Source organism: Tyto alba, unplaced genomic scaffold, assembly GCF_018691265.1.
Source record: "Tyto alba isolate M040663 unplaced genomic scaffold, T.alba_DEE_v4.0 Super-Scaffold_21, whole genome shotgun sequence".
Lineage (NCBI taxonomy): Eukaryota > Metazoa > Chordata > Aves > Strigiformes > Tytonidae > Tyto > Tyto alba.
The window spans coordinates 17,879,184-17,893,422 of NW_024881295.1; the positions used below are offsets into that span (position 1 = coordinate 17,879,184).

Sequence of the window (14,239 nt, forward strand, 5' to 3'; positions counted from 1 at the left end):
AAACAAAACAAAAAACCCCGCCACGTTTTATTTAGGATGGAAACACATAGCTAGTAATAAAACATAGCAATATAGAGGAGGTTTATGTAATACACAATCATTAGCGTGGTAATAAATGCAAATATAGCAATTCCTAACTGTTAACGCTGGACTTTGTATGTTAATACTTTACAAACAATAGTGGGCTAAAGAAGAGTACTCTGCTACAAAACTGCAAACCGTCTCCAGACAACCAGGAGGAACTCATCGTGTACCAGTTCAGACTAAGACATCTGGGGTGGGGAAACACATTTTTTGGTTAAATAAGGTAAGGCCACGTTTTTGCCCATGTTTTTTTTTTTTTTGATGTCCCAGGTTGGAAGGTGTTTCAAACCAGCAAGGACAAATTTGGGAGAAGGTGCCCCAGACTAGTAACGGGCAGTGTTCCAACTGGAAATGCTTGAGCATCCCTGTTTTCTGGGAAGAGCCATGACAGCTTTGCATAACGCAGCTACCCTGTCACTCAGGCTTTGTGTGTAGAGGTAGGAATTCATCGTCCCATGTAAGATTTGGGAAAAAAGAAGGAAAGACACATAGATTGAAGTTCATCTCCAAAGTCTTAGACTCAATAGATTCAGAAGCACCTTGTCAAACACTGGGTAAACTTACTACATTGATGAAAAATAAGGGAAGGTAATGAAAAGAGAGTTCCTAAGACTACTACAGTGTCTTAACAAGCCAAAGTTTTGAGTCAGAACCAACCTGGAAGTTTTGACCTTCGCTTTAGCTGTAAAGTTACTTTACAAGCTTGATTCTCCCAGTTGTTATTCTACCACATAGTCCCAGACCCCAACTTACCCAGAAGCTGGTGCCCGTTCCCTAGGCTCTCAGCACCCTTCCTAAACCACCAGTGCTCGGCTCTTAGGACTAACTCCCTGCTTCCAGACCTCCTAAAGGTTCTTTGTGTCGCTGGGGTTAAACACCCAGCCCTGACACCCGAGTTACCGCGTCTCTAGTCAGTCTTTTCCCACCGTGGTCATCATCACCCACCTTTTACAGGTACCCCCAAACATTGCTTTTGCTTCCTGCTCCAAACATCCGCTCCAGCCCTATGGCAGAAGTGAGCGGGAAGTGAGTGTCCTCGTACCCACCGTGCATTTATAAGGTTTCTTGGCCGCGTGGATTTTCAAATGCACTTTAAGCGTCGAGTTTTTCCGGAAGCTCTTCCCACACTCGCCGCACTCGTAGGGCTTGGCTCCTGCGTGGATCCTCAGGTGGGCACCGAGGGCTGAGCTGTGCCTGAACGTTTTTCCGCACTCCTCACACTTGTAGGGTCTCTCCCCGCGGTGGATCCTCAGGTGCACGTTGAGAGCCGAGCTCCGCCGAAAGCTGTCCCCGCACTCCACGCAGATGTAGGGCCGTTCCTCGGCGTGCGTGGTCTGGTGCTTGGCCAGGGTGGAGCGGTCGCTGCACCTCCGGCCGCACTCGGCGCACTGGTAGGGGTTGGGCAGGAGGCCGCCGTGGTACATGGGCAAGGCCTTCCCCCCGTGGATCCGGCGATGGGTGGTGAGCGCCGAGCTCTGGCTAAAGCCCTTCCCGCACACGGGGCACTTGTAGGGCTTCTCACCCGTGTGCGTTCGCATGTGGGTCACCAGCGAGGAGCTCTGCCGGAAGGTTTTCCCGCACTCGGTGCACTCGTACGGTTTCTCTCCCGTGTGGATTCTCTGATGCCGAATGATGGCCGAGCTGTCCCGGAAACGCTTCCCGCACTCCTGGCACTTGTGAGGCTTCTCTCCAGTGTGGACTCTCCGGTGTATGATCAGGGAGGAGCGGTCGCTGAAGCTTTTCTCACACCGGGGGCAATTAAAGGGTTTCTCACCCTTGTGGCTTCGCTGGTGGACGATGAGATGCGAGTTCTGGCTGAAGCTCTTCCCGCATTCGTTGCACCGGTAGTGTCTCTCTCCCGTGTGGGTCCGCTGGTGCCTGATCACGTTGGACCTCTGGCTGAAGGTCTTCTTGCACTCGTTGCACTGGTAGGGCTTCTCACCGGTGTGGATCCGCTGGTGTTTGATCAGGTCCGAATTGCGGGTGAAACTCTTCCCACATTCGGAGCACCTGAAGGGTTTCTCTGCCAGGTGGATCCTTTGGTGCTGGCTCAGGTACGAGCTCCGGCTGAAGCTCTTCCCACACTCGGGACACTCGTAGGTTTTCTCTCCCACCTGCTGAATCCAAATGGCGCCATTCCCACACATGGGTGGATCTGGCTTGTCCCCAGCAAGGACAACCTTGCTGATGTGGGCTCTACCACTGTCCTCGCACTCCCAGACTTCCATCCCACAAGGAGTTACCATTCCCCACCTCTTCCCAAAAGATGTCTCCACCTCGCTTTCTGTCTCCAGCTCCTTCTTGTGGTCCTGTCTTTGATCGGCATCCTGGAGGGTATCTCTTGTGAGCTTTCTGGAGGAGAACAGATGCAGTTCAGCTCTCACAGGACTTTCCTGGTGAAGCTTGCCCTTCTGTGTGTCGCCCATGGTCCTGTCACCTGCTGGAGTGAACAGAGGAACTAGCAATGAATAACCCTCCCTGCTTCTCTGAGGGAGAAGTCCAAACAGGGCAGCTGCAGAGACCTGCTGCATGTCAGCCCCCGTTAGCTAACAGCGCAGGAGCCAGCCCCTCGGTATGTTCTCTGGGCAGAGTGAGGGCGCAGAGACCGGGGAGCACGGGAAGGGAGTGTGACCCGAGGATGAGCGGCCACAGTGGCACAGATAGCAAAGCGGGTCCTCCGTCATAAAGTTACAGCCCTGAAGGACAAAACCTGTCACTTGCTTGTCCTCAGAGTTCCCACGTCTAGCGAGGTTAGAGGAACATCATCACTGCTCTCCTCAACAGCCCTCACTGCAGCTGCTGCTCTTCCTGTTGCCTATGAATCACTGCTCTTCTTCCAGCACTCCCATGCTTAATCAAGGAAGAAAGCAGCCAACACCACAGGAACATCCAGCCCTGCCAAGCAGACTGTTTTCTTTCTTCTTTCCAGTCATAGCCCTTTTCTTCAAAAAGGAAGCCCTACTTATTCTGCAGCAAATTGTATCTAGATTTTGTCTACAGAACAGATAGGCAACTGAGTGGAAAGATAAGCTTTTTTATTAATCAAGCATGGAAATGAACACTTAGACTGAAACATTTAGAGGCTCCTGATTTTTTATTAGTTATACTCCTATGGGGAACACACCTTGGAAATGGATGCTGCAGCATGAGGTAAGCTGATCAGCTGGATGGCACTGCTTGCACAGTTGACATCATCCTCTACGTGTGGGAGGTCAGAATAAGAGGTGAATGCAGCAGGATAAACCCCTCGGGTTTTGTTTCTGGTGATCTGCACGTTTTGGAAGACACCACTGCACAGGTTATACCGATCCCCAAAGTTTTGTTTACGACACTCAGGGCTGAAAAACATTTGTAGTACAAATAAAAGTATAACACTGGCCCAAGGCATGCACCTCAAGGCAACGAACTGACGAATAGAACATTAAAATATTGTTAGCATGAAAGGAAGAAAAAACCACACTTTGGTTAGTTATGCCTTCTAACATTCTGAGTATATTCTTCACTGAAGAATACACAGGATATTATTTCATTTTGGATAGGGTCTTTTTGAACGGGTATTAGATACCCCAGGAGTGTGTTTCATCTATAAAGTACAGGAGCAGAAGAGGCAAGATGAGTGCAAGAGCGTGCAGCACAAGACATGCCAAATTTTCAGCATTCAGCTCTCGTCTTCCCTTCCCAGACATGCTCTATTCACTTTCTCACCTTGTGATCAATCTCTCTACTGTCTCGGTGTTTAGCTGCTTCTGGCCACAAAGCTCTTTCTCTTCACTCCATCCAGGAGGTTCAAGCCAAGTCAGGATTGCAGATACTGATCAGAGGAAAAAAAATAGATGTAATAAATACCCATCATAGTAGTGGTGCTGTAGAGTGAGATTACAGGAGGGTAAGTATTTAGGAGATGAAAGCAACCTAGACCAGAGGAAAATGACACCCAGAAACATGAGTCAGGGTCACTGTCTGTTCTGCCACGCACACTGTGACACTGCTGTTCAGGTCCAGTAACCGTGGCCAGCTCACGTAGCGAACATGGGTTCGGCTACACTTGCTGCAGAGAACTGCCTGCCAGCTTGCTGCCTTCTCACAAGCGTCTGGATGTTCCTCCTGCTGCACTTCCAGACCAAAAATGCCTCTTACTGAGTTTTGTATAAGAAAAATACCGACTCCTCAAACCATTTTCTCTCCATCATCTTTCTTCCCAGTGAACTAAATGAGAACATAATGTAGTTAATGCAGTTCTGTTCTGCAGGCAGAGGAAAAATGCCACCTTCACAACTGGGCTGCTTTCCGTGTCTGTCCGGTGTCCTGTTTATTGCCTTAACTGAAGGGGTATTTCGCTTGGTTGCTCTCAGTAGCTCAGCCAGGCACACACCGGTCTGGGTGAGAGAAGGGATTTTGGTCTGCTCACACATTATCAACAGGAGCAGTCCAAACGCAGAATTTCCTGTCCGGTGCTACAGAAAAAAATGGCAATTCAGCTGACTGGTTCCAGATGGATTTTACAGGGCTGGCAGTGAGCAGAAAAACAGTCACACATACCTGTTTACGCAGGAACACCGAGATGATTTAGTCCGCCAACACGCAATCCCACTTTTCAAGGATCTCTTTTCAGAGCAGAAGTACGCTGAGCAGGAGTGGGGTTTGTGGGATAGAAAATTAGGTCACCCATTTAGCTTTAGCACTACATTTGTGCAGTGGTAATTGTACAGAGGCATTTTAAGATGCTGAGAGCTCAGTGACATCCTAAAAATGTACAGTTTGCAGAAAAAAAAAGTTTAAAAACTGCATATATGAATGCCAGCTCTGCAATGGTGTTGCACCATTTTGGTCACGTGGATTCCCACTGTGCCACCTGGAACAAGTGTAAAATTACTCATGACTGGGTGTTTGTAAGAAAAAATAATGTAAACCAGCATGTTTTCCTTTCAAAATCAGAAACATACTGAACTGGCTGCTCCGTGGTGTACCAGAGGAGAATATTGTGATAGTTGCCAGACCCTCCCGAGGACTGAGGGAAGACTTCCCCACCTACATAACGCCATCAGGAAAAAAGAAAGCCCCTGATAAAATGGAGAGCTGACATTTTGGTGGCTCTGCCTCAGCCTGGAGTCACATCATTCCTTCTCCACGTCGCCTTCTCCACAGTGGATTCGATGGGGATCACCCCTTGGGGAGAGGGTGTTTCCACTCCTCCCAGCAGCAGGCAGCGGCTCCAGGCTTTGATCCCAATAAGAGGCAAGGAAGCTGAGGTCTCCCTCCTCATATAACCCCCATCCACCTACGAGGCAGTGCCACTCTGTGAGTAAGCCTGACCCTGCTGAACCATCATCCTGATTCTAGGAGGAAAGAAACATCCTTCTGGTTCAGTCCCTTCCTGCTGTCATTCAACAGCTGCTGCGAACACACGGTCAACACGCACCCTAAAACGGTGGGTGAGCACCTAGGGAAGGCAGAAAGCAGATTCAGGAAGACAGCTGATGCTGGGCAGAGCTAGGCAGGTTGTGGGGTATGGCAGAAAAGCAAGTTGTGTGATGGGTAGTAAAGATCTGTCCCTCAACAAGATGGGAGATCTGAAACGCCACCGAGCACCAGACAGGGGACAAGGCGCCGGTCTCCAGAGCAACCATGTTTGGACAAAGCCGAGTCCCCAAGCGGAGTCCTGGCTGATGAGGTAACCTGGTCCTTACGAGGCCGAGTAAGGAACGAGAGAGGTGATCTGCAGAGTGGGAAGGCAATGGGCTGCACCGAGCTCCTGTGAGGACAGAGAGCGGCTCCAAAGGGGCTGCCCCACGAAGGACATGGCTGGCCAGGAGCGGGTGAGCCACCACTCGGAACATGAGTCTCGGGGAGACGGGAGAGGCACGGAGAACAGAATGCTACCATGGGTGTGAACCCAGAGAAACCAAACAACTTCTGTGAGGACTTTTCGTACCCAGTGGCACAGCGAGGAGGAGGGCAGACCCCGCTGCCGCAGGAGGTGGCCTGTGTCCCAACTCAGCCTCAGGCAGGCGGCCGCCGCTGCCTCCCCCCACACAAACCCAGCGCCAGGCAGCGTGCGGGCCCGGCGGCCAGGCGGGAGGGGAGGCAGGGGGGAGGCGTGGGCAGGAGGAAGCGGGGACGGCGATGGAAGGAACGGTAGGAACAGAGGCGTCTGTGACACCACCAGCCACGTCGCCTCCCCAGCTCTCCTGGGTGAAGCCGGAGGGACAGGAGGAGGACGCAGGCAGCGGGCAAAGCAGCGGAGGTGACGCCTCCAGCAGCACAGGGGCCCCCCCGGCTGGTACAGGCACCACTCATGGCATGATGTCGGCCACGTGGGCTTGTCTGGTTTTGTCTGGTGAGTAGTAAGTCAAGTTGCAAGAAAGGGCGGGCGACCCAGCTGCTCTTCACCTCTCCCCATCACTCCTCAGTTTGGCAATTTGGGAGGTGAGAGAAAGAGACAGGAGCACCCTCGAATACCTCAGGGGCAAAGACTTCACGTGCTTAACATTTTGCCAGTCTTCACCCACTGGAGTTGGTGTTTTATTCATCAAGGAGGGCCAGAGTGACCTAGGAGCCAGGGAGGAGGACTTGGAGCTGGCAGCAGGCAGAGGCAGGAGCAGAGGAGGAGACTGGAGGTGCGGTGATGGGGACAGCTGGGCGTGTAAACCACACACAAGCACAAAGGCAGAGATGTGGAGGGAAGAGCTGGCCAGGGGAAGTGACAGTGGGGACAGGAGAAAGAGGCCCGAGAAAGAACCTTGGTAAAGACAAACAGAAGGGGATATAGCTGGAAGAAATGGATAGAAAGGCCAGGGTGCTTTGGACACATCCTAGCAGGAGACCATGGAGGGGTCCTGTATCCCTCAGTCTCCTAGTTCGCCTGCTTTCTGCAAACCCCTCCACAGTCACCTGGCAAAGTGTGATGCTTTCCTCTCCTACTGCCTCACCAAGTGCTCGATAATCCCCGCTGTCCTCTCAGGGGGAAACACTAAATGTTTTTATTTGATACTGCTGCACCTACAGACACATAAGCATTAATAAGATGGCATAGATGTTAGTAAGATGTAGGCCATGAGGAAGTTTTTAAGCTTTTACCAAAAAAAAAAAAAAAAAAAGTCATCACAGGTTAAGAGACTATGACAGAGATTGCAAAGTCAAACTTGGAGCTTGCTTGAATCACAGTCATTTTGCAACCCTAGATTTGCTTCCCCTGTACATGGATGTAGTAACCCAGCTCTTTAATCACCTGCCTTCACTGTTTTCACATGGGTTTTGGCTTCTTTAGTACCTGGATGGACACTGCTTTTCTAATGAGCAGCTATTCAGTATGTTATGTCACCCTTATTTTTTAGTGTTTGACTCATTTATTTACTGATCCCATTTGAACTCTGATATAGACAGAATGACTCATTTGTTCAGGAACTTTTTACATACTCTATGTTTTACAGCTTCACAGCTATTAACTGGTTTATAGTGATTTTGCAAACAGCAAAATGAGGGCAGAGAGGGATTAAAGTAAAAAAAACTCCACTACTTTTAGAATCTCAGTTTGAGATATCTCAGCCCTGTCTTCTCAGAGTACATATGCTAATGTAGAACTTATTTGCCATTCAAAATCCACCACATGCAGACTCCAAAACGGCAAGAGAGCTCAGTCTTCCTATAAATGCCAACCCACAAGGTAAGGAAAATGCCATTAATAACACACTAAGAAACCCAGTACTTGCCTAGCATCGCACAGGAGACTCTGGTGCAGCCAGGAATAAAACCTACTTCTTGGAGAGTATCCACAAAACTACCCTTGCCCTTCCAGCATCTTCCTGACTCATTCTTCCATACACCTTCCAAGGCTGTGGGAAATGAAGCAGATGTCCTGAATATAGTAAGTGCCTAACCTGGGAAACCGATTCCCTGTCAGAGCAGGTCCAGTCTCTACACTGAATGAGCTGCCAAGTTTTTAGAAGAGTAGGTTGCTGTGTACTTAAATAATGTATAAAAAGCATATGCAAGAGGAGATGAAATTAAGATTGTACATGAAGCTTTTATTTGGGCACATCTAACCTCCAAAGGTTTGATTTCACAGGCTTTCGTAATGTTCTTTACAGTGAAGAACTGGCTTTAAGTTTTCCATAAGGGTTCAGTGAACGCTTGGACCATTGTAAAGGCATACACGTGTCCACTGGGGCATGCTCCATTAACTTAAGGGGTCTAGACTCACTAACCCAGAGGAGGAGAATTTGCAGAGGCTAAAATCTTGAAAGGAAACAGTCTCCTTCCTCCAGCCCCAACAGCAGAGCTACATTCCCACTTTCAGCCATGACTTCCAAGATGTTTCTGCCAGTTCAAGATTTGAACCTCCAGAGCTTTGGCAAAGGTCCCTCAGCCATGTACTGTCCCAGAATACTACGGTCCTTTCAACATGGGCAGAGCAGGTTTTCCCCAGATCTAGACCTCCCCTTCTTAAGCCCGTTACCGCACTTCCCATATGCTGTACCTTGCATGCAGAGAAGGCAACAGAGATCTGCGTTCAGCCCTGCAGCTCTTCTGAGCATGCCATGGTTAGCATTTCCTTCTCCCTCTGACTCCCTGCATTTTATTTTTCACCAGTGCTCTTTGGTTGCAGCTGCAAAGCCGACCCCCGGGGTGTGAAGGCGCAGCAGCTCGGAACACCACTCTCCAACCAGGAGTACCGCCAGTTCTTCAGGTCCCTCCGGGCCGCCCGCCGTGCCAGCACTGCCTGCCTCCTCCGTGCACTGTACGGCTGCCAGAATCCCCTGGTCCAGATGCTGGACAAGTACGAAAACCATGGAGTCATCCCTGAGGGTAAAGCTGACCGTGACTCCCAAGCACAGACAGATGGATGGGGGTCCTGCATGCTGGACCTGATTGCTGGGAGGGGACAGAGACTCATGAGCTGGTGGGGGAGAGGGGTGGGTAGTGATCCTGCAGTGAGGAGGAGAGCTCGTGAGCATCCTCTCTCACACTCGATTGCATCCAAATGTGTCCCTGGGACCAGCCTCCTCTCACACCTTGGGTCATGGAGATAACCAAGTTTTTCATCAAGGTTCAGGGAGCCGCCCAAATGACACAAGGGTTTTCATGGAGAGATATCCTTAGACAGTGAGGTTATTGTGAGGGCTGGTGGGACCCCAGCACTGGAGTTGATCACTGAGTCTCTGTCTTTATTTGACTGTTTTTAGGACCCATATGCTCTGAACTGCCAGGAACTCATTTCTTCCCCGACTTCTGTGCCTTTTCCTTTTATCGCTGTACTATCAAAAAGTATTTCATTAAGGTGAGTTATTTAGCTGCTTCCTGAAGACCATGGTGTGCTCTGGGCAATGACCGGGCAAAAGGGAGAGCCTTGAAAATGAGGAAGTGGGAAAATAGGAAGCTAAAAGATAGGGAAGATAGGAAAGAGCCCACCTTCCAGGGACACTCACACCAAGCTGACAAGCTTACACAGATGGCACCTGCAGCCACTTGCCAAAAAGAAGACTTTGTGGAAAGTATTCTTGAAGAAAATGAACCTCTGAGGACCACCTCAGCCTTTATCTCCAGCTCTCATTCCCAACCAAGCTGAGACAATCTAGGTTACTGCAGAAGAAAGGGTGATTCCTGCAGGCTAGAAGAGAAGGAAAGACAACTGGGAGTCACAAGGAGAGACTTATGAGGAGACTTGACAAGGAGAGAAGTAGGTTTCTTTCCTTTCCCAGGCTCATCTTTGTAGGGAGTGGGATAGATGGGGCTGTGCAGTGAGTGCTAACCCCACAGAACAGGGATGTGACTAGGTGACTGCTCTTGAAGCCCACCGCCTCTACAGAGGTGCGTTTTCTCCTCCACAGAGGGCTGCATGCCCAGGAGAGACCAAAGCTGATCTGGGACGGACACACGCCTTCATCAACATGACCATGAGCAGTGATGCCATGTCGTCCGGCATCTTCGGTCCCCAGCTCCTTTTTCCCACATCTCCCACAACTGCCCAGCCAGCCCACTCCATCCCTGACACAGAAGTAGCAGTGATCCCCACCTCCTTACCCGAGTTGAGGAACATGCAACTAAATCCTTCTGACCCACACGCCACGCAGGTGACAGGAGGTGGCCAGCAGCGGGGACAGCTGCCCACCAGTGACATTCAGGATCTCCTCCTGAGGCTACAAGATACCCAAGTGCAGAGTTCGCTGCAGACATTTCAGTGGTTGTTGACCACGGGGAAGGCACTAGGAGAGGAAGAGTTGCAGACTGCCGCCCTGGAGCTGCTGGTGGCCCTGAACAATGCAAGTGTGTCTGAGTGGGCAACCAGCACTGATACGGGGCACAGAAGAGAGAAGTGAGCAGCAAAGGAGGATCAGCCATTGTGGCTTTTCTACGTGGTGTCCAGTCAGATATGCTGTCTCAGAGCAGACATATGGGAAGATGAAAAAAGGAGAAGGAGTCCTCCTTCCTAGGCCGGGGACATTGTCATGGTCAACACTTTCCCAGGCCAACAGAGTGAGAAACAAGGGGAAAAGCCACCTTTTCAAAGTGCATGGGAAAACCCAGGCATGTGAAATGCTATTGGTCAGGATTCAAAGAGAAAGATGTTATCCTCTTGGAAACAACTGTGTTGAAGAGATACTGTCCTTTCTCACTAAGCTGTTCACTCGCTATTGTTCAGTTTGGGAGATGGTTATTCTTAAACACGGCAAGATGGAAAAATAATTATTTTTTCCTGCTCGTGGTTGTGCCACCATGACTATCTCTCTGTCCTAAGCAGAGAGATGGGGTTTGTTGTGTCATTCAATGAGTGGCATGGGAGAACACTGGCCTTTCTTCATCAAATACAGGTGTTTCTGCTCAGAAGCATTAAGGGAACAGTATTCTTTAGAAGTATGTGTGTGAATATACATACATATATACACAAGGGATGCTCTCTGGATGCAGGAAGGCCTTACTCTGCAAGGGAACTGCTGGCCTAGCGTTCTCCTTGTATTGGTGTTTGCACATGGTTGTCATCTACTTCTGAAATGATGCTGTGAAACACACAGGATAAATATTCATGTTAAGAACCTCCTCTTGTCTCTCTCAGAAAATCAGAGTTTGATTTATGGGAGCTTTGGCTGAAGTGCTGCTCCTTTTACAAACACTGGACACACCTGTAAGTAAAACCACGTGAAGCCATCTGGAGGCAGCACCTGCTGCTAGAAGCAGAGTGGGAATTCTTCGGGCACCAGCTCCATTTTTCAGAATCTCCACTCGGAATGAGTCTAGAGCTGCCTCAAACCTCCTCTTAAACTCCAATGGTTGGTTTCAGCTTTCAGGAGACCACCATAAAAGTGAGAGTCTCCTATTCACCTTTCCTCCCGCCGACCGCCCTGTAATCTATTCCACCGAGGGCTATGAGGCGAAAAGGGACAAAGGCAGCTCTCCGCACGGATGCACCACACCAAGCACATCCCTGTGGAGAGGGTCAGGGGTACCCGCTCCCTTTACACTGCCGGCGTGACACAGACACAGCTGAGTGAAAGAGAGGGCTCCGTCCTTATCCACTGAAGGAAGTCCGTCCTTAGAGCTCCTTAGAAGAAGCTCTCAAAATTCCAGGTCCTCCCTTTGTCCTGAGAAGCATAACCTTTCCCAAGGCTGAAGGCAGCTCACCCACGGGAAACCCGAGAGCGCTTGCTTGCTTGCTTCCACAGAGGGCTGCCCAGCGCGCAGTCCTTCCCGGCTGGGATCCTAACAAAACGCAGCGCTGCCCGGGCCTCGCCAACTCCCGCGCTCCTCCCCAGAGAGAGCCCAAAAATCTGCCGGCTCCCCGCCCGAGGCGCCGGAGCTCCGTGTCCCCTGCAGCAGCTGCCTGGCAGCCACAGCTCCCCCAGCCCGGGGCACCAGCCCCGGCTCCCCACCACCGCCCGCGGCTCCCGGCTGGCCGCCCACGCGTGGGTCGGCCAGACGCGGCCTCAGCGAGCCAAACGCTACAATCTTTCCTCCTCGGGTGGCTCCGGCCAGGCCCTCTACGATGCAACGGACCCGGGGGGGCCCACCCTTCGGCCGACCCCCCCGCCCGCTCCCGCGGGCTGCGCGCCGCCTCCCGCCACCTGCCCCGGCTTCCCCCGACCACGTCCACGTTCCCTTCCCACCGCGGGGGCCGCTCCCGGCCCGTTACTTTTCGGGGCTCCGTTCTCCCGGCCTCACTCCGCCCACGGCGCCGCCCCGCTTTATTGTTGCGGCGGGCGCGGGGGAGCCGCGCTTCCCACACACACACCCCCCCCCCCCCCCCAGGACTTACCGGCGCTGGGGCCATGTGCGCGGCCGCGGGCCGAGGCCGCGGAGAGCCGGGGCGGGGGGGGCGGCGGCGGCGGCGGCGGGGCCGGGCGGCGGCGCTGCGGGGCCGCGGTGCGCTCCGCTCCGCTCCGCTCCGCTCGGCTCGGCTCGCTGGTGTTAACCCCTTCCCTGCGCCGGGCGCGGCCCCGCCGGGGCTGGGGAGGAGGGGGAGGGACGGGGGTTGGGGGGGGGGGGGGGGACGGGGGTTGGGGGGGGTGTCTCCGGGACGGGAGTTGCCGCTCGCCGCCATGCGAGAGGGCGGGGACCCGTCCCCGGGGGCTGCGGGGGCCCGGCCGGGTCAGCGAGGCCGCCGTCACCCGTGGGGAGCGGGGGGGTCCTTCCCTGGCCGCGCCCGCAAAAGCGGTGTGTGTGTGTGTGTGTGTGTGTGTGTGTGTGTGTGGCTGGACGCGGGTGAAAGAGGAGTCGCGGCGCCGGTTTGGGTCGTGTTAGGTACGAGGGAGAACTCTTCCCGAGGTCAGCTCCCGCGCTGGAAGAGCTGGGGTCGCATCCTGTACCTCTCTAGATGTCCGGTAGGCAACAAGACACAAGCCCCGGGGAGCCACGCTCCCTGAGTTTTCAGGGCTCCTCGCCCGTGTTTCCCACCACTGGCTTACGTTTCACCGTCCCGGCAGGTAGGGAAGCACCAGTGCTAAAACCAAAGCCCAGAGCTGCTTCCCGTCACAAATTTATGGTAACGGGATGGTGTTTTTTTCCTTGGGGACGCTTTCCTTCAGGTGAATGGAGGCTTCACTCTGCTGCTGGTCACCGCAGCATCTTGTGCAGTTTGGGCGCAGCATAACGCATCCCAGGGCGCACACACATGCAGCTTGTGGCACGGGAAAGGATCCACCCACCCCAGGCAAAATTAACCTGTTGCTGTACATGCTGCAAGTGCTGCTGATGCACAGGCGTTTTGCCAGGTGTTCTTTCCCCCAGGGAATGCAGGAAAGGCTGTTTGCTTTGCGTGAGATACAGCAGTAAGTAAGGGGCTGAGGTTTGTGGCAACGAGTTTCTAGCAATGACTGAAATGTTTTCTGTGGGCTTTTGAGAAGAATGGTGGGAAAGTGTTTCCCAAGCCCTCAATTTTTCAGAGGGCAACTGACTTCTCAGTGGCCTGTGGATGGTTCACCGACTCCTGCAGAAGTCTCCTGATCTTGAGAGGTGATAGAAAAGCACTAATCACACAAGCAGAGAACATGGACGTGCCCTGGAGGTGATTTCAAGAAAATTAACTTTATAATTCAGGAACTTGGTAAATACTGAGCCATTTCCTTCTTTCTAATTGCCCTCAGCAACATGAGGATCTTGCCTCCACCTAAACAAGAGCCCAACTGTCTTCCCTTCCTATCCACAGAGAGCAACTTTTCTGAAGGCAGAGAGAGCAGGGTTGTTCCTAAATACAAAGTCTGGCCTGAGCAATGTGATTGCTGACTCCAAAGGTATTAGACAGAGACAGAGCTTGAGCAAATCTAGACTTTGTAGCGTTCCCTATGCAGAGGGAAGGACTTTGCACAGGTCGCACATTCTTTCTTATGAGCACTGCTCCAGCTCCCTCCACCTTTCTTTTGAAGAAGACACTCCCCCCTGTAGGACAGGCAAGTAAAATTAGCACCACTGGTGGGGAAAACCAAACCAGTTGTGCAAAAAGTCCGGCTGCCAGAGAACAGGTCCAAATAGTGAGAGGTAAAGGAGGGAAGGGGAGGCATTTCTGATGGGCAAGCAGAGCGAGGTCCCCTCTGCCTTTTATTGTAGAGTGCTGCAAAAGGGCATGTGCAGCACAGCTCTGATAACGACTCGAAGGGACATGGGAAAAATCTGTTTCAACAACAGCTCGTATCACAAGCAAATTATGAAGGAGCTCAATTACCACTTA

At 52.1% G+C, this 14,239-nt stretch overlaps 1 protein-coding gene across 10 annotated transcripts in view; it reads right to left on the minus strand.

The window, feature by feature from the left end:
• Positions 1-10: 10 nt before the first annotated feature.
• Positions 11-14,239, minus strand: part of LOC104368842 (zinc finger protein 501) — a 29,791-nt gene continuing 15,562 nt past the window's right edge. For 2 of the 10 annotated variants that reach the window (XM_042795262.1, XM_032986092.2), the window contains 3 exons: positions 3,790-3,895; positions 3,209-3,422; positions 11-2,524 (listed from right to left, as the gene is read on the minus strand). In XM_042795262.1, coding sequence (XP_042651196.1) covers positions 1,089-2,510 — 1,422 coding nt within the window. In that variant the 5' untranslated portion in view covers positions 2,511-2,524; positions 3,209-3,422; positions 3,790-3,895 and the 3' untranslated portion in view covers positions 11-1,088. Of the gene's footprint in view, positions 2,525-3,208; positions 3,423-3,789; positions 12,276-12,331; positions 12,389-14,239 lie in introns of those variants that run through there. The other 8 variants (XM_042795261.1, XM_032986089.2, XM_032986086.2 and 5 more) reach the window with 8 other exon arrangements.